The sequence below is a fragment of the Colobus angolensis genome, unplaced genomic scaffold (assembly GCF_000951035.1).
Source record: "Colobus angolensis palliatus isolate OR3802 unplaced genomic scaffold, Cang.pa_1.0 Scaffold359, whole genome shotgun sequence".
In the NCBI taxonomy this organism is placed as follows: domain Eukaryota; kingdom Metazoa; phylum Chordata; class Mammalia; order Primates; family Cercopithecidae; genus Colobus; species Colobus angolensis.
Genome location: NW_012116921.1, coordinates 1,071,158 through 1,090,961, shown reverse-complemented (window position 1 = coordinate 1,090,961; position 19,804 = coordinate 1,071,158). Strand labels below are relative to the sequence as shown.

At 35.0% G+C, this 19,804-nt stretch overlaps 1 protein-coding gene across 2 annotated transcripts in view; it reads left to right on the top strand.

Moving 5' to 3' along the window:
- Nucleotides 1-19,804, top strand: part of PIGK (phosphatidylinositol glycan anchor biosynthesis, class K) — a 121,045-nt gene that overhangs the window by 87,674 nt on the left and 13,567 nt on the right. For both annotated transcript variants that reach the window (XM_011953153.1, XM_011953154.1), the window contains one exon: nucleotides 2,191-2,275. In XM_011953153.1, the coding sequence (XP_011808543.1) occupies nucleotides 2,191-2,275 (85 nt within the window). The remainder of the gene's footprint in view (nucleotides 1-2,190; nucleotides 2,276-19,804) is intronic.

Here is a 19,804-nt window from a genome sequence, read left to right as displayed (position 1 = left end):
CTGTTTGCCGTGTACCTGGGAAACTTGATCTGTAACAATCAACTTTTAAGATATATTATAGTATTAGACCTTAAAGCAAAAGGGAAAATAAAGGCCGTCTGAGCTTCCAAGCCAAAAAATTAGTAATTTAAAAATTAAAAATAATTGAAAATGAAAATAATAAACATTGAACCAACTTAACATCACACTTCTTGATATCAAAATAAAGCAAGAAAGCAGTGGACATATGTTTTTAAGAAATTATAGAAATGAGTAATCATTTTAATTGATTATGAAACATTGGGTAAGTAAAATACTCATATATCCATAGTGATACTCAAGATTACTTGTGAATTGCATTTGGAAAAAGTGCTGCAGTTGTTAAGAAACATTTCAGACATATCCTTGGTTGATAAATATTTTGCTGAAATATTTAGATGTGAACTGTCATGATATCTGCAGCTCACTTTTAAATGATCCTGCGAAAATAATATAAAAAATATAGAAACGTGTTTGGAATTTTTCATAACAGCTACATGGCATTATAAAAAATTATTCAAAACAAATGGCCGCGTTTCAAATATTTTTGTATACCTAAAGAATATTTTTTATATTGACTAAGAGACATTTTGTGAGAAAAAAAATGTATTTCATCTTATACATTGTTATTTTAGATTTTTGGAATAACCAATGAAAAGTGACTTTGTCATATTTCTTTTATACTCTTAGAATTAATGTCGGTGATTTAATTTTTATTTTTTCAGAAGATATTTATTAAAACTGCTGGTGCCTTAACAGGAATCAAGGCAGTGGAACCAACCTGCATAAGTGGTCACTGTATTTTTCCCACTGCTGACCACAGTAGAAGAGAAACAAACAAAAATACATCATTTGCACTTAAGAATGTCCTTGATAAGGAAGGAAAAATACTGAGTTGTTTGCTTTTTTATTCTTGAGTTGTATTTATGCATTCTTATTAATATAAGTTCCTTTTTGGTTATATGATTTGCAAAGAGTTTCTCCCATTCTGTAGACTGTTTTTACATTCTTGATTGTGTCCTTTGAAACAAAAAAGTCTTAAAATTTGATGATGTCTGTAGAGTTTGTCTGTTTTTTCTTTTGTTGCTGTGTACGTTTATGTGTGTGTTTGTGTGTTTTGTGTTTTTTTGTTTTTTTGTTTTTTTTGAGACAGACTCTTGCTCTGTCTCCCAGGCTGGAGTGCAGTGGCGTGATCTCGGCTCACTACAACCTCCATCTCCCAGGTTCAAGCAGTTCTCCTACCTCAGCCTCCCAAGCAGCTGGGACTACAGGCATGCAGCCACCACTCCTGGCTAATTTTTGTATTTTTAGTAGAGATGAGGATTCACCATGTTGGCCAGGCTGGTCTTAAACTCTTGACTTCAAGTGATCCGCCCCCCTCGGCCTCCCAAAGTGTTGGTATTACAGCCGTGAGCCACTGCACCCAGCCTGTATGTGTTTTTATACATAAAATGAATAAACTTTTAAAAGATACACTGTGAAATGCTTTAAAGCAAGGTGTGTGTGTGTGTGTGTGTGTGTGTGTGTGTATTTTCTTTTGGTCAATGAGTATTTACTTTAGTTTATTTTTTAATTGAGGCAAAAATGCCTAATGCTAATAGGTATTAGTTTGCTAGGGTTGCCATAACAAAGTACCAGAGACTGGATGGCTTAAACAACATAAATGTATTTCCTCACAGTCTGGAGGCTCGATGATGTCAGCAGGATTGATTTCTCCTAAGGTCTCTCTCCTGGAGGTGCAAGGCCCAGTGGGGTTTGGCCAGTAAAATATAACTAAAACAGTAGACTGTTAAGTAGAGAAAGGGTTGCTGGAGATGAGGCTTGTGTTTTGTTGGAGCCAGGCTTTGAAGACCTTTAAGGGCTATGAAAGAAACACCCTCTTTTGAACAGAGTGTATTGAAACATTTTTGTCTCAGAGAACGACAGGATCTGAGAACATTAAGTGATGTTAGCTAATTTTATTGCATAGTTACTTAATGTAGTCTGAATACCTTTATAGTCATTTAAAATTTTTCAGTGGTAGTGTTTCAAAGATTGTTGATAAATACTGATTATTTCAAAAACTTAAATATATACATTTTACTATATTTCATATTTGACATATTTAAATATTTGCCATATTTCAAAATAGTATTTGCCTTAGCTTTGTGTTTTTAAATTCTCTTTTTCCAGCTATAAGGAAGACCAGATGGATGAGGAACCAATGGAACCTCTGAAATATGCTGAACAACTTCCTGTAGCTCAGATAATACACCAGGTTTGCGTTTCATTTTATTCTTTTGAAAGAAACAAGATTTTTAATCTCTGAAAAGTAATTGCTTTTGTTAGGGTTTTCAGAATCAATGTGCTGTAGCTGAAAGGCATTCTGGGCTGTCTATCCCTATTTAGACTACCCCTATTACAGTTGAAAGTCCCATTCGAAGCACAGTATTAAAAGGCTACTTGCTGTTTAACACCAGAATTCTTACTTACATAAAATATGGGATAAAATAAGGATTATCTTTTGTGCATTATTTGACTACGAAATTTAATTTCAGAAAACTTTCATTTTGACCCATTGTGTATAGTACTTAGTGACAAGGAAAAAGAGTTGCAAAAATATCATTGAGTGTAATTTTTTGGAGTCGCTAAAAAGAGAAAACAGTCTTGCCCTACATCCTTTATCCCGCCCCATTGTCAACCCTTGTGAAGTGTAATTCTGCATGTCATGTGGGCAATTTGTTCATTTCCAATTATAATGATTTTATCATCCTTTCTACATAACTATAATTGTTGAGAAGGCAGTGTTTTAAGTATGTAAGCTTAGACTTGTACTATAATTTGACAGTATAACCTCTGCCCTGCTGGGCCAGAATCTAATAATTTTAAATGGTCTGTTGACTAGAGTTATAGCCTTTAGACCTAGCAGAATTTTCAGAACCTTACATATTATAGTAAATATTAAAAGCTCTTAAATGGCAGACTTTCTCAGAATTGTTATGAATGTTGATTGTTATTGTGAGTTTTTCCATATGCCTTTTTCCATCAAAATAATTTTTATTTAGCTGATATGTATTGATTAGAAGTGCCAGTTTGAACTTTATTAAAACAAACAGGCGTTTACTTTAAAATGTTGGCTATATATATTTTTCATTGACATTAAAATTTAGTATTGCAATTCTGTGAGAAATTACAAAAAATGATCAGAAATTTGCTCCTTTGGGAAGCTCGTCTGTGCTTGGTAATCAGATCCAGTTTATATGTCAGGAATTCCCTAGTGTTGTCAGAGCTTAAATGACCTAACAGTCTGCAAATGTCACATTTAAAATTCTGTCTTCATGCCTGACTCTCAGCATAAATGAATTAAACAGCAGAGCAGGCAGCCAGTCAATATGTTCTTAACAGTAAGAGTGAGCAATGAAACAGTTTGTGGTTTGCTCAGAATAGGTAAATAGAATCTGCCCGAACAGTTCACCTAGAATAAAATCTGAAAGAGGAAACAAGAATTAACCTTTAAGACGGTTGACCAGATGAAATGTCAGTAATATTTTTATAGCATGAATGAACCAATAAACTACCTGGTTTATGTAACAGCTGCATTTTGCTATTATACACTGTGTGAATTCCAATATAAAGAATTTTTGACCCTGGTGAAAATTTTAGACTGATTTTTTTGGCGGTGCAAGAGACTGTGTTGATTTTAACACTGAATTACAAACATTATATTAAAGTTTAGTAGCACTTGATTTTACTCAATACCTATTTTTAAGAAATTTTACATGATAGGAATTTATGTATTTTATTTTTATTGAATAAAATGAATCCTGTTCTCAGTAAAAGAGTAGTCAGGACAGGTCATTGTTAATAGCAGACTCTTCATTTATTCCTTTTGTTATTTCCCTTTTTTGACAGTACTACAACTTAAGGACTGTTACCATTAGCCGGTCCAACTGGTCTTTTAGAAACGTATGAGTTATGTTGTCAGAAATTAACTGATAAGTCCATTATTTAAAAGCAAATTTTGGCTGGGCACATGGTAACTCATGCCTATAATCCCAGCCCCTTGGAAGTCCAGGGTGGGTGGATCACTTGAGCCCAGGAGTTCAAGACCAGCCTGGGCGACATAACAAAACCCTATGTCTACAAGAAATACAGAAGATTAGCCAGACTTGGTGGTGCGTGCCTGTAGTCCCACCTACTTGGGAGGCTTAGGTGGGAAAATCTCCTGGGCCTGGGATCCAGATTGAGGCTGCAGTGAGCTGAGATTGTGGCACTGCTCTCCAGTCTGGGTGACAGAGTGGGACCCTGTCTCGATAAATGAATGAATGCTTGCAGCTTTTTTCCTAAGAGAATAGTAATACATGTGATAATTAGGTTCAGCTGGTTTCACAAAGGCTTTTTGATCTATATCTAAGTTATAGCATTATTGTAGTGCATAATCTCCCCCTGTAACTATTTTCGTGAGAAATAATCTTATACTTTACCTATACCTGTTTTGAAGCACATGTCATTTCTATCTAAAATAGAATTACTTATTTTTATGTCTTATATATCCCATTTTATCATCTTTCTGGACAGTCTCAGTTTCTTGATATTTCTTTTAGCATCTTGCCTTGTACTACATCTACATATCTCTAAATGGATAGATAACATATTTTTAATGGTACCTTGAAAGCCAGGACCACCTCTTTTTCCTACTACCCAGGCACCAGAAGCCAAGGACTCTCACTAGTAGCACAACTTAGAAGATGCAGGAGAGATGGAGGCTTTCAAAGCAGGGACAGAGGCTGAAACAGAAGGAGAAACGAGAAATAGAAGAGAGAGGAATGAGCGTCAGTCATTTGAGTAATTCATTTCTTGTGTGTGATATTTAAACTGCTTTTTACAGTCAGGAGATAGGTTTCTCACTACTACCATTTTATACTGTCAAATTATTTACCATTTTTCTAGCCATCCTCGAAAATATGATTGTATACCTAGGAGACCCAGGAGACTCAAGTTATGAACAATAAAATTAATAAGAGAATGTGATGAGATAGCCAAATAAAATTGGCTTCTTAAATAAAATTGATAGCTTCTCTGTATTTGTAGTAAACACACAGAAATGAAAATGGGAAAATTTTTCTGTCACAGCAGTGAAGAGAACTATAAAATAATTACAATTAGATTTAACAAGTAAACCATAGACCTGTATAATAAGAATCATAGAAATGTACTGTTTCAGAAACAGAAAGACATACCGAATAAACAATATGATGAAAGTATAAGTGTAAATTCTCCCAATTTAGCAATTCTAATTAGAGTAGAAACAAGTGTTTCTTTTTTAATGTTAGAAAAAAATGACCACATGATTTATGTGGAAGAACAAATGTCCAAGAATAACCAAAGACAGTATGTAAGAGAGGCACTTGTTTTACTGGATATCAGAATATTAGCCTAAAGCATCTGTAATCAGATAAATATTATATGGACAAAGGAATAGACAAGAGGATCAGTGGAACACATGTAGGAGTGAATTTCAAACTTTATGGATTCTAATTCATGATAAGAAATATTTTATATGCATAATGACCATTGATGTGTATGTGTATGTTAAAAGAAATAAAAGGTTTTATCACACACATATCCTTATTACATATGATACACTCTATTTTCTTATTCTATTTTATATTTTTTTAAATGCTAAAGCCTACTAAACTGATGTTGTAAGCAACAGGTAGTCCTGACCTGTGGCTTAAAACACACCAGAATCCTAGAGAATCCAGAAAAATTTTTTATTATATTTGATAATTTAATATATGATAAATATATTTTTATTTCAGTAGAAAAGCAGATAAGCCTCTATTTCATACTATGTGCAATGTAAATTTTTTTCATAAAGACAATGTAAAATAAAAATTAAAAATCTTATAAGAGCATATAGGCAACTGCATGTATAATCTGAAAGTAGAGAAAAACTTCTTAATGAACCCTGAAACTCTGAAGATATATTTAGCTCCACAAAAATGGAATATTTTATATGACACAGATTCCACAAAGTTAAAAGACAAATGTTACAATCAAGACAAATATGTTTACAAAGAAGACAACAAAATTCCTTAATATCGATAATATTCAAAGGACTCTCGGATGTTTGCAAAAGGCAAACAAAACTCAGTAGAAAAAAGATTTTAAAAATTGATGAAAATCTATTTAGAAATAAATGACATGGCCAGTGATTGAGAATAGGGAACCTCAAACTCAGTGTGGAAGTACACATTACAAATTCAGTGAAATTATTTAGTGCTCATCAAACTGGCAAAATTAAAACAATACTTTGATAAACAATTTGACAGTTCCTCAAAAGGTTAAACACAGAGTTACCATATGACCCAGTATTCCAACCTAGTTGTATACCCAAGAGAAATAAAATCATGCAGGTACACAAAAACTTATATACAGATATTCATTGCAGCATTATTTTTAGTAGCCAAAAAGTATAAATAATACAAATGTTCAACTGATAAATAGATAAATCATATATAGCATATCTATACAGTAGAGTATTTTTCAGCAATAAAAGCAAAGGAAGTACATATACATGCTAAAACATGAGTGAAACTTGAAAATATATGTTAAATGAAAGAAGCCAGTCACACAAAAAACCACATATCATATGGTTCCATTTATATAAAATGTCAAGAATAGCCAAATCTAGAAAATAGATAAATGGATACCTATGTCTGAGACATGGTGAGGTGATGGGGACTGACTAATGATATGGGGTTTCTTTTTTGGAGTGATGAAAATGTCCTAAACTTGGTGGTGATCATTGCATGACTCTGTGAATATTCTAAGACCATTGAATTGTACATTTTAAGAGGGTAAATTTTATGGTATGTGATTGGATCTCAATAAAGATATTTTAAAAATCAAAATCACCCATTTCTGTCAGAGATGCTAGGAAAAAGGTACTTGTGTACATTGTTGTTAGAAATATGGATTATTCCTACCTCTTGACATGACCAACTGACAACATCTCTTCACATATAAGTCAGACGGTCCCTGACTTAGAATGGTTTGAGTTAGGATTTTTCAACTTTACTATGGGGCAAAACTATCACAAGTTTGATGTCATATACAGTATTCAGTAAATTGCATGAGACATTATTATAATATAGGGTTTGTGTTAGATTATTTTGCCCAACTGTAGGCTAATGTGTGTGTTCTGAACACGTTTAAGGTAGGCTAGGTTAAGCTATGATGTTTGGTAGATTGGGTGTATTAAATGCATTCTCAACTTTATGGTATTTTTAATTTATGATGGGTTTATCGGGACTTACAGGAGTATCTGTGTACATGCTCTTCAACACAGTCGTTCCACTCATGAGAATCTAGCTTGTACTTCTAATATATAAGGAAAAGTACTGCTGTATAAGAATCTGAGTACAGTAATATTTATAGTAGTGTTAATGTGGCCACAACAAACTGGAAACAATGTGAATGCCCCTCAGCGTAGTTGATATAGTGTGTATGATTTTTCAGTAGAAAAAAAATCTACTTTTTAAAAATTTTTTTGAGGTGGGGTCTCTGTCGCCCAGGCTGGAGTGTGGTGGCATAATCATGGTTCACTGAAGCCTCGACCTCCCGGGCTCAAGTGATCCTCCCACCTCAGCCTCCTAAGTAACTAGGACCACAGGTGCATCCTACCACACCCATCTACTTTTTTTTATTTTTGGTAGAGATGGAGTTTTGCCATGTTGCTGAGGCTGGTCTTGAACTCCTGGATTCAAGTGATGTAAAAATGTAAAATGTCTATACATTGAAATGAAAAGGCAGACCAGCCTGGGCAACAGAGTGATACCCCAACTCTACAAAAAAACATAAATTAACCAGGCATGGTGATGGGCACCTGTAATCGTAGCTACTCAGGAGGATGAGGCAGGAGGATACCCTGAGCCCAGGAGTTCGAGGTTACAGTGAGCTGTGATCACACCACTGTACTCCAGCCTGGGCAACATAGTGAGATCCTATCTCAAAAAGAAAGAAAAGAAAAGGCAGATATCAAAGTGGAAAAATATTTTCCTCATGGAATTAACATCTTCATATTATAAAGAACTCTTACAGAATGGCAAGGAAAAAACTGAACAGCCTAATGAACTTACGTAAAGAACTCACACAGACATGCCTCAAAAGCTGAAATAGTAGAGGATAATAAAGTGATAAAACATGTTGATGTTCATTAATGATGTTAGAATTGTTTATTTTTATCAGAAAGTTTTGTGTTTTTTTTTAACTTCAAGCAAATATATGAAAAGTAGTAATACTCAGTGATGCCTGAGGTAGTAGTACTACTGGAGGGGAGTATAAATAGGCATAAATTGAGGACACTGTGGTACTTGGTACCAACATTTGCAAGTATGTTTATAAACTAGTTAAGCATGACAGGTTGAAGACATTTTTATGCTTTACCCTCTGGCATTTAGCAGAGTGGAAAAGCTCAGCCCTAACTTCCATCACGCTGGAGTCCTGTAAGAACTAGGCGGTTTATACTGCAGAACCCTGGGAAGATAGGTACCAGGCACCTCAGAGGTTGGGTCCAAAAAGAAACACCCTCTTGTCTTCCTCCCAAGTGTCTTCCTCCTGTTTAGCTTTCAGAACACTGGAATTTAGGCTTATATTTTATTAGCAGAAGATTGAGGAATTCCTCCCGGAAGATACTGGTCAAACCAGAAAGCAGTGGAATGGTGTCTTCAAAATTATGTGAGAAAATAATTTCCAACTTAAGATTCTGTTCATTTCCAAATTATGGTGTAAGTATCATAAAATAGGAAAGACATTCCAAGTCTCAATAGATAATTTTTCTTATTCATCCTTTGTCAAGAAGCTACTTGAGATACGATCCATTAAATGAAAAAGCAAACCAAAAATCCTGAGGGGAAATCATCCAAGGCACAAGAGATTGTGCCATCATGGTGAGATGCTAGTGAAATTCCCATTTATGGTGAAGTGCGTTCTGAGGTGACAATTGTGTAGAAGTTTAAAGAGTAAAGAGTACAAATTGGAGCAAGCCAATGAAGGACTCCAAGATGGGTTGGTGTAATGGTGGCAAAGTATCTAATGTATCTGACCATGTTAAAGGAAGCTTTAAAGTTGAGTAGATTTAGTTAGAGTGACATAGAAAATTAAGTGAACAGGGTAATGAAGCAACTATTAGTTTTAGTAGTAAAAGTTATGTTAATACAAGAAAAGATATATTAATATTTTATGTCTCAAAAGTTACATAGTTATAACTATGAAACAGTTATTTAATGAAAATGTGTGATGGTAAGTATGATGACTCTACTGTAAATATGATTACTCGACTGTAATCATATTTACATGAAAGCATCAGAGGTATGGTGTGAACTCAGTAAACTAAGTACTGAATTTAAACCTCCCAGGAGTCTCTCTGTTCTTGGTCCTGATGATTGTTATTTCTATTTGTGACACTAAATTTATCTTTACTATCTCAGCTTCTTATATTAAACAAGCGCGCACACGCGCGCGCACACACATTTAAACAGCTTGATTAGAAACCTTTTGGTAGATGCTTGCCTGGGGTTTAAGATGTGTGAGAGATTCAATTCTGGGAGTCACCATTATGAGTCAATTTTATCTTCATAAATTTAGGTCCCTCCACTAAGGCAGAGGCTCCGTGTAAACAAAACCATAAACCCATATACGCTTTAAAAAACTTTAACTTAATCAAATGTTATATATCAGTGAATACCTTATCTTTGTAGAGAAATATCTGTTGTTTTCCCCACTGTGTTCTTAACCATCTTCTAGGCTTTCTCTGGTTCCCCCCATTTCAGTTACAAGGCCTCCTACAAATCCTTTAATATTTTGGTAAGATTAGTAGATTGCAAGATTTCTATTTTTAATGGCCCTCTGCACACTGTACATGATGGTGGTACAGTATCACCTTACTGTTCTCTTTTTTTCAGATAAGCTGCACAAAAGATTAGAGCTATGTATCCATTACAGATTTAGTTTCTTAGAGAGAAGTACTGGGGTCTCCTGCCAGGCTATTGCTTAAAACATAGAAGATTATCTTGCAGAGTCTTGTTTCATCTGTTCTTTGTTACTCCTTTTTAGTCCTAGAGATCATTTTTTCCAGTGTAACCAGTTCGTACAGTATCCTGGTGTGTCCATTGTTGCTCTGTGGGAGTATTCTAGGTGTGTGGATGGGACAGTTCTTTCACTGTGCAGGACTGATCTGTGCATGGCAGGATGTTTGACATCCCTTGTCCTAACTACTGGTTGCCAGTAGCACTGCTTAGTCATTGTGATGCTAAAAAAAAAAAAAATGACCTCACCTTTTCTGAACTCCTCCCCACCTATGGAACACAGTACCACCTCAGGTTGAGGACCAATACAGGTAATTTGAATTATTTGCAGTCTCTGCCCACAGACAAACATTTTATTTGTATAATTAGCCTCTTACTCTTGTAATTGGAATGTTTCAAAATATGTATAGTTGAGAATCTCTTTTCACTTTTCTGCATTTTGAAATGTTGCCCCAGGCTATGTCATTCTAGCTCCTTACATTATGTGACATGGATTGCAGTAATTTTTCAATTCTTCTGTTTTTGTTTGTCATTACTCTTCATGTTGTTCCACTGTTGCAATTTTGGCATTTTAGTGTTTTTCTGTTACAGTAATACCTACTCCATTACAGCTAAACTTTACTAAAGGTTGACTGAAATGTCTATCAAGTAGAAATCTCTGCCACCTTCTTTTAAAAAATGTGCCTATTGAATTATCAATATCTGGAAACTCATCAAAAGGATGCTGAATCCCTAGCACTCTGTCTGCCTCAGGACTGACTTATATTGCTTTAAAATCATGTAGAGCTTTCCCTAACCGTAGCAACTTTAAAATTGATGTCTAGTGAAAAGTAATACATTTTTCATTTATTTTTATTCAAGTGATGAGGCAAGTAATGAAAACTAAACTTTTTGAAGGTCATGGACTAATCTCAATATCAGATTTTTAAAATTAATATAAACTAATATCAACTTTCATATTATAACTTATTACAGCCACTTCCAAAAATGTCGTTTCTCAAGGGATAAATGCAAGGGTAAAGCCGTTTGAGAATGACAATCAACATTTTAATAATCATCGTCAACTTTAAGTTTGAAAATGTTTGGTCCACTTACAAATTTGTCATTACATCCCTTTTCTGATATGTGAAATTTCTATAATAGAAATGGAAGTTGTGTCACTAGTGGTAAGTATTCCCAAGCAGAAACAGATACCTGTTTTCACCAAATTTATAAAGATTTTTAAACTGAGAATAGTTGAGGAAGCATCTATTTCTTTTCATTTTTGTTGTACAACTGTAAATAGGTGCAAAACGTATTTTACAGTTGATAATGATAATGATCATCCAAGAATAACTAGTACCATTGATGAAATTGTTCCCATTTTATACATGAATTAACTGAGGTTCAGAATAGTTTAAATAATTTGCCTAAGGTCTTCCATCTCATAAGTGGGATAGCCAGAATTTGATTCTAGGTCTGTTTGACTCCAAAATTTATCTTCTTAACTACTGTGGTATACTTCCTCCTTATGAACATTTTTTTTCACAAAGGCTTTGTCTCCAGAAAATTTTGATGAAAGAGATATCAACAGGTGTAATTCATGTTCTGATTAATTGAAAATGTATTTTGGAAGAATAAGTATCAACAGATTTAGTTCAAAATTCTTCAGCAAATGAGTATCCATTTATTTAGATACTGGCCTAAAGAGAGTTACCTTCTCAATTCTGTTTGCAGTTGCTTTCTTCACCCCAGCTGCACTTGACTTCCCAAAGATGGTTTAAGACATGTAGAGATTTGAAGAGATGTGGGTTCAAAAAATGATAGGGGAGAGTGCTAAAGATTAGCTTTGCTTATTTAAAATTTTACGTATGGATGGCTCACTTGAAAAGAGAAAGTTTCTGCTATGTGGTCACCTATTCTGAGGTTCCATGTAGTTTAAATGGTACAGTGGCCTTCAGAATTTAATAGGCATTTGTGAACTATCTGGATAATCTAACCACCATTCATAACATGATTTTCAATAAAATCACTTTTAATTTCCATAAAACTGATGATAAGGAGAATGTTTAGAATATAACTCATTCACTGGTTGAAGATTGCCTGTACTATTTTTTTAATCTCTTCCCCACTACTGTGGGCAGCTTATAGTGGAATGTCCAAAGCTGTGAGAAAAGTGAGTGTCAAAGAGCCTTGATAAGCATTAACTTATGAGTGGACCTTGAATACTTGAGAATTAGCTACATACAGCTAAAACAATTAGTAATTAAAAACAACTAGACAGATACATATCTTCACAAGTCAAAGTAATTCAGAGTTCATCACATTTAGAATGCAAACGTCCCTAATGAATATTAGACATTTGACACTTTGTATTCTTTGAATATTAAGATACTTGGTAGTAATTAACTTTACTCCCTTTCTATTACATCTTCATCAACTTAGTTACTAACAAAGAGGCTTTCAAAAAAATTTTTGGTGCTTCCTCACAAATTATATATAATAAATTTTTCTTTTTCTTTAAAAATTTGTTTATAAATATTAAAGACATTAAATATGCTTTATAATAGATTTTGACTTTAATAAGACATGATAGAAGCATAATGACTATTCTAAATTGAGTTTTGATCCTTTAAAGTTCATTGTAATTTTATAAATCTGCCAAATATGAAGAATGTTTTCTTTTCCTGTTGTCCATTATGCCAAAATGTATCACATAGCATCTGATATATTATTAGGTTTTCTAACTGTATTTATTTTAAGGGTGAAGTGTAAACCATAGTATTAGGGGCATATGAATGGTTTGCTGGAGGATTGTTGGTTTTTAATAAATACTGACTTTCTAGAAGTTGGGGTAAGCAGTGCTGTAAGTGAGAAAATGGGCCATTTTCAGCTCCAGGATGTGGAAAAGTGGAGCTTCTTGGTTCTCTAGCTATATATTTGTACCTGCTTTTAAGGTAGAGAAACTATACAAGGAAAAAGTGGTGCATTATACAGTGAAGAAAATGAATGAAATTACTCATGCCCAACGCATTCTGTTTTTCTAGTGGGATGGTTTTGACTTACAATGTAATAAGGTAAGTTAACATCTTAGTTAAAGGAAAGAAAAAGATAGACATGTAATAACAAATTGATAAAAGAAAACAGGAAAATACATTGTTACTTTTATCAATTTGTTATTATATGCCTATCTTAACATCACTGAAATCCAGGGATCCACCAAAAACATTACCAGAAGTATCACTGGAAAAAAAGAAATTAAAGCCCTGGGGGATCTCTTCTCATATAGATACAGAAACTGACTGGATAGAGACAAATTAAAACACAGTTGCCTTCAGCCTCATGCTATATTCTTGGCAGTAGTTTAGATACTGACTTGCAACTGGTCGAAATAATGTAACTAGGAGTTATTTAATCTGCCATCTAAGTTGACCTGAAATCACCTTAATGTGCTTCCTGATAAGAGTTAAGATTATCATTCACTTTAAAACTGGTATATGCATGTCAGAAAAGTCACATTTTATATTGGAAGAATCAATATCTTTAGTTATAGATTTTTAACATTCAGGGTTAACTTTCATTTTGTTGTACCAGTCATGTTTGGTGGGTAACTTGTGTATTATTATGTCAGTTATCTCAGATTATAATTTCTGATCATTCTTAAACACATATTTTCCTTTAAAAGACTGTTTTACTTTAATCTACATTCATATATATTTATCAGTGCCTAATCAGTGTATTTAATTATTTGATTTTGTGTACCAGTTCTATATCCAAGGCTATTAATACTTTGCGAAGACAGAATAGTATCCATGTTACCTAGTTTTGATTAATTAAGGTGTTTCTAGTTTAAAATATGCCAATAGATATCTTAGTCTTGTGAAATAATTAATGTCTACTTGTAAAGGGTAGTGTTATTCAATCTGTTACAATGCCTGAGAGAGATGTATAAATTATATATTGATATGTAGATGCTAGTTAAACATTTTCCTCATGCTAAATAGCTGTATCTAGTATAACTAAAATTATCAAGTAATTATTATAATAAACTATAAACATTAGCATGCTGTCTTCAACTAGTATATAGAAGCAGAAAAGGACAGTTTCAGGGTATTGTCATTGATTAAACCACATAGAGGGCCTTTATCCATGGGAAAGATCATTATAAGTAGAGTACGAGAAAAGTAATTATGAGATTCACTTTTGTTCTACAAATATGTTAAACATTTGTATGACTGCCATGACTAAAAGTGATTACTTTTGTTAAAAATACTTTTTCAAACTTTAGATAATTTATTTTATAAGGAATGTTATGATCTTTTTTAATACAAGCAAATAGTGTTCCAAAAAATTAATTTGACTGAAATTAACTATTTTCTCCCAAGAGTGATTTCATTTAAGCACAGTGGGAGGCTTAATGATTTGTTCTTCAGCCTATGTATCTCAGAAGGAGGATGCCAGTCCTCCTTTTACACTTGAAAGAATGTGATGATTCTCTTGAGAGATCCATATTAAAGAAGTTAAAGAAATTCTGCCTAAAAACAAGGAGTTGGAATTTACCTTTTAAGTAGCAAAGTAACAAAATCCTGTTACAGTAATTTTAAAACTTTTCCCATGAACTGTTTGCCCGTTTAGGAATATCTGTATAACTGGAAACAAGCATTATTCATTTTGGTGTGTTGATGGTTTTCTTTTGGTACCACATAAAATATAGTTTGTTTTTTTTTTTTTTTTTGAGACGGAGTCTTGCTCTGTTGCCCAGGCTGGAGTGCAGTGGCCGGATCTCAGCTCACTGCAAGCTCCGCCCCCCGGGTTTACGCCATTCTCCTGCCTCAGCCTCCCAAGTAGCTGGGACTACAGGTGCCCGCCACCTCGCCCGGCTAGTTTTTTGTATTTTTTAGTAGAGGCGGGGTTTCACCGTATTAGCCAGGATGGTCTCGATCTCCTGACCTCGTGATCCGCCCGTCTCGGCCTCCCAAAGTGCTGGGATTACAGGCTTCAGCCACCGCGCCCGGCCAAAATATAGTTTTAATGTACTTTTTGGATTTTTAACTTGGTACATTTTCCCTGTGCTTCAAGATTCAGATTTTTAGTTTTTCTTTCAGCACTTTAAAGATGTCTTTCTATTGTTTTCTGCCCTCCATGGTTTCTGACAGCCCACCTTCAGTCATTCTTATTTTTGTTTCTCCGTAACAAGGAACTACAAACTTTTTCTTAAAGGGTCAAATAGTAAATATTTTAGGCTTGTCGGCCACAATGGTGTTTGTTACAGCTACTCAATTTTTGGTATAGTGTGAAAGCCCCAATAGATAATGTGTAAATGAAAGGGTATGACTGTGTTCCATCGAAACTTTAGTAATAAAAACAGATGTCCAGCGTGTGTATTGTAGTTTACTGAACCCTGCTCTGTAAGAACAAATCCCTTTTTCTCTGACTGTTTTAAAGCTATTCTCTGTCATTGCCAGTATTTTGATTATGCTATCCCTTTGTGTGGTTTTCTCTGTGTTTCTTCTGCTTGGTGTTGAGCTTTAGGGATCTGATAGTTTCTAGTTTTCATGAAATTTGGAAAAATTTCAGCTATTATTGATAGAGGCAGGAGACAGAGAAATTCTAGGCAGACAGGGATGGGTGCCCAGTGAAACCCCACCTTCAGGCCAAAAAAAAGCAAACAGCCTGAAACCCATGGCCCAAGGTTTGCCCACTCTCTCCCAGTTGGTTCTTTCTGCATAATGCCCTTTTACCAATCAAATGTTGCCTTTTCCAAAACTACCTACGGCCTGCCCCACCCCCATCCTGTGCTTATAAAGATCCCAGACTCAGTTGATAAGGAGGGAGATGGCTGGACTTCGAGGGATACGACTGAACTTCAGGAAGAGATAACCTGACTTTGGGGAAGGTGATGTGCCCTTTCTATCCCCTCTCCAGCTCCCTTCTCTGCTGAGAGCTGTTTTCATTGCTCAGTAAAATTCTCCACCTCACCATCCTTCAGTTGTCTACACGACCTCATTCTTCTTGGACACCAGACAAGAGCTCAGGACCCACCAAGCTTGGGTACCTAGAAAGGCTCTGACACCAGCCTTTTACCCTTGCTGGTAGAGGGCAGTCGCCCCGTTGCTCCATGCACTGAGGCAAGGGGCCAGCTGAGCTGCTAACACACCACTGTCTACAGAGGCAGAACTAAGAGAACACTGTAACACCCACTCTGGGGCTTCAGGGTCATGGGCACCCTCACCTGGGTGCTACTGTTGGCCTTGCATGGAGCTTTCTCCTGCCAGTGCCCGGAATGGCCAGTCGGATCCCACACTTGCTCACTCACATGCTCCCTCCCACAAGGGGTTGAGCATGGTGGCCAAGTAAACAGGGTGCCTCTGTTGCGAGTCTGGTGAAGGGGTGAGAAAATCCTGTGTCATTATTTGTTTTAGGTATTTTTCTCCCTTCCTACTTGGGACTCCAATTAGGCAAATGTTACCCGGCTTGATATTTGCCATAGCTTATTTAGGCTCTGTTTATTTTTTCCCTGCCCTTTTTCTTCTGTGCTTCATTTTGAATAATTTCTATTGCTATTTTATTTGTTCTCTGATGTTTCTTTTCCAGTGTATTATCTGCTGTTAATTCCATCCAATGTATTTTTCATTTCATATGAAATGAAATTCATATTTTTTTATCTCAAGATCTTATATGGGTGTATTTAAATATTCTTAATTTAAATATTCCTCATATGTTCATGTTTTTCTTTACATTTGATTTAAAATGTCTGCTTTCAGATCCCTGTCCATTGAAATCATCATCTTTTTCATTTTTTATTTATGAGTCTTTTTCTTTTTTTTCTTTTATTTATTTATTTATTTTTTAATTATACTTTAAGTTCTAGGGTACATGTGCATAGCGTGCAGGTTTGTTACATATGTATACTTGTGCCATGTTGGTGTGCTGAGTCTTTTTCTAGTAATTGTTTTTCCTCCTGGCTGTATGTCATATATCTCTTCTTTGCATGCCTGGATTTTTAAGTTGGATGCTAGATATTTTTAGTTTTTTTGTTGCTACTAGCTGCTGGACTTTATATTTTTGCTTTATTTATATAGTTAGTGATGAATTTTGTTTGAGGGTAAGTTTGATCACTTTAAGAATTCTTTTAAGTTGTTACCAACAGATCCAGAGCAGTCTTTTTTTTTTTTTTTTTTTTAAGATACCCCACTATCCTGATTTAGCCTCACTATAAGCTGTGACCTGATGCTTTTGTATCTCACAAAGTCTGTTCATTTCTTTAAGTGTGTACGTGAACAATTCCCAACCCTGAAGGAGCTTTGGGAATTGTTTGGCCTTTTGATATTTTTTCCCTTCTACCAGCTATAGGTAGTTTCTTGTCATGCATGCATAGATTAGAACTCTGCCAAAAATGCAAGTAGATTCCTCTGCAGATCTCTGGAGCTCCTGCGTGTATTTCTTCCTCTGCAGCTCCCTCCTCTTCTATCCTGCAAATTCTAACCACCTAAACCTCCCTGAATTCTAATGTGTGTCTCTAACACTCAGCAAGACTGCCAGGCTGTGTTTGGGTCTCTTTCCTTGTGCTGTAGTTTGGAAACTGCCTACAGGCAATGAGCATGGGGCAATTAAAGGACTCATTTGTTTCCTTTTTCTCAGGGATCAGAAAACTGGTACAAATTGTCCAATGTCTGAAAACCATTGTTTATTACCTTTTGTCTGACTTTCTAATTGTTCAAGATGGGCAGATAATTCCTTAGCATTTAATCCGTCATAGGTGGAAGCATAACTCTGATTACCCCTAAACAGACACTGATAGACACTGTTGATAAATGAAGCTTTACTATTTATTTGAGGGGACTATGGGTTATTTTTCTTGGTTAAGAACTAGAAAATATATTCATTTACTTTGAACTTCAAATTATTTTACATTTTTTGAGTAGAAAAGAAAATCTTTATTGTCCCATAAATTACTTACCAATTATAAAGAGTAAAAATAGTAATTTTATTGTATTATAACTTGAAGGATGCCACCATAGCCATCATCAATAATGGAACAAACTGATACTGTACGCCTCATAATGTGATACAATTAGGACTCAGTATTACTTACAAAGTATTTCTGATAAACAAACAAAATGCGTAACCTGAATCTAATTATGAGAAAACATCAGAAAGATCCAAATTGAAGGACATTTACACAAACAACTGGACTTTGCTTTGGTTTCTTGCTTCCTTCCCTCTTTCACCCTCAGTGTTGAATCCTAGGATGAGAGTTACTTTCTTCAAAGTAAATTAAAGGTAGAATGTCATTGCCATCTGACCCTTATTTTATATACTAAAGAAGACTAGGATGGTATAAAACAAAAAAGTTTCTTTGTATAAGAAAGAGCTCTTGGAAATTTGAATGTAAAAACTATATTGTCATTGCTCTTGTTCTCCCTATTCTGCCTCGCTCTACCACACTGAAGAATATTTGTGATACTATTGGGCTCACCTAAATAATCCAGTATAATGTCACTATTTTAAGGTCAGTGGATTTGCAAATTTAATTTCATCCGTAATCTTCAGTTTTAAAGCATGCCACTCACAATATTGGAGGATGTTGCCTCTAGAAATATAAGCATGCCACTCACAATATTGGAGGATGTTGCCTCTAGAAATATAATAGAATCCAAAAAATTAGGAGTGGTTACTAGGAAACTAAGCCTGGATGCCTCTTCAGTGGATGCCTCTCCTGTGGAGATCCTTGGATTTCATTAATTGCACAATGAAGTAGTACATTGAAATGAGATCCACTGAATGGAATACCACAACAGGTCTTGCTGCCAACTTTGAATGTTTTTACCAACTGTAGTTACTTTGCCCAATTGGAAAGTCTTTTAACCTCCTCCATTGGAATTCTATCTTTTACATGATTTTAAAAGAATTTTTTTTTGTGCTTGAGATGGATTCTCACTCTGTCGCCAGGCTGGAGTGCAGTGGCACCATCTCAGCTCACTGCAGCCTCTGCCTCCTGGGTTCAAGTGATTCTCCTGACTCACCCTCCTGAGTAGTTGGGACTGCATGTGTGCACCACCATGCCCAGCTAATTTTTGTATTTTTAGTAGAGATGGGGTTTCACCATGTTGACCAGGATGGTCTCGATCTCTTGACCTCGTGATTCACCCACCTCGGCGTCCCAAAGTGCTGGGATTACAGGTGTGAGCCACCGCACCTGGCCAAAAGAATGTTTTTTAACTTATGACTTCTCACTATGGAATCCTAAAGTAGATTATACAAGTGATCACTACAATTCTTAATTTTTCCTTAAATCCTAAAACCGAGAACATTAATGAATTGGCATTTAATAGATGATGTTTATATTTGAGTATTTTATATTTTTTCTCTTCAAGAGGAAAATAATACTTAACTAAGACAAATTGGCCTGTTGTATCCAGAGATTGTGAGGGCCAGATCAGGTTCAAAGATAGGTATCACTAACAGATCAAAATGTAGTAGACTCACACCCATATATTAACATTTAATTTAATCCGTCATTAATCTGTCATGTGAGATAATAAACCAAATATCACCAGTGCCCTGAAAAGAAGAAATTAATTTTTACTGGGGTATGAGAATAGACTTAACCTGGAGGTGAAATTTGAGGTAGGTCTTAGAGAATAATAAATAGGTATGAAAGACTAGGAAGAATTCAGCTATTTTTCTTTACTTCTATTTTTTTTAATATCTTTTTTTTTATTTTTTTATTTTTT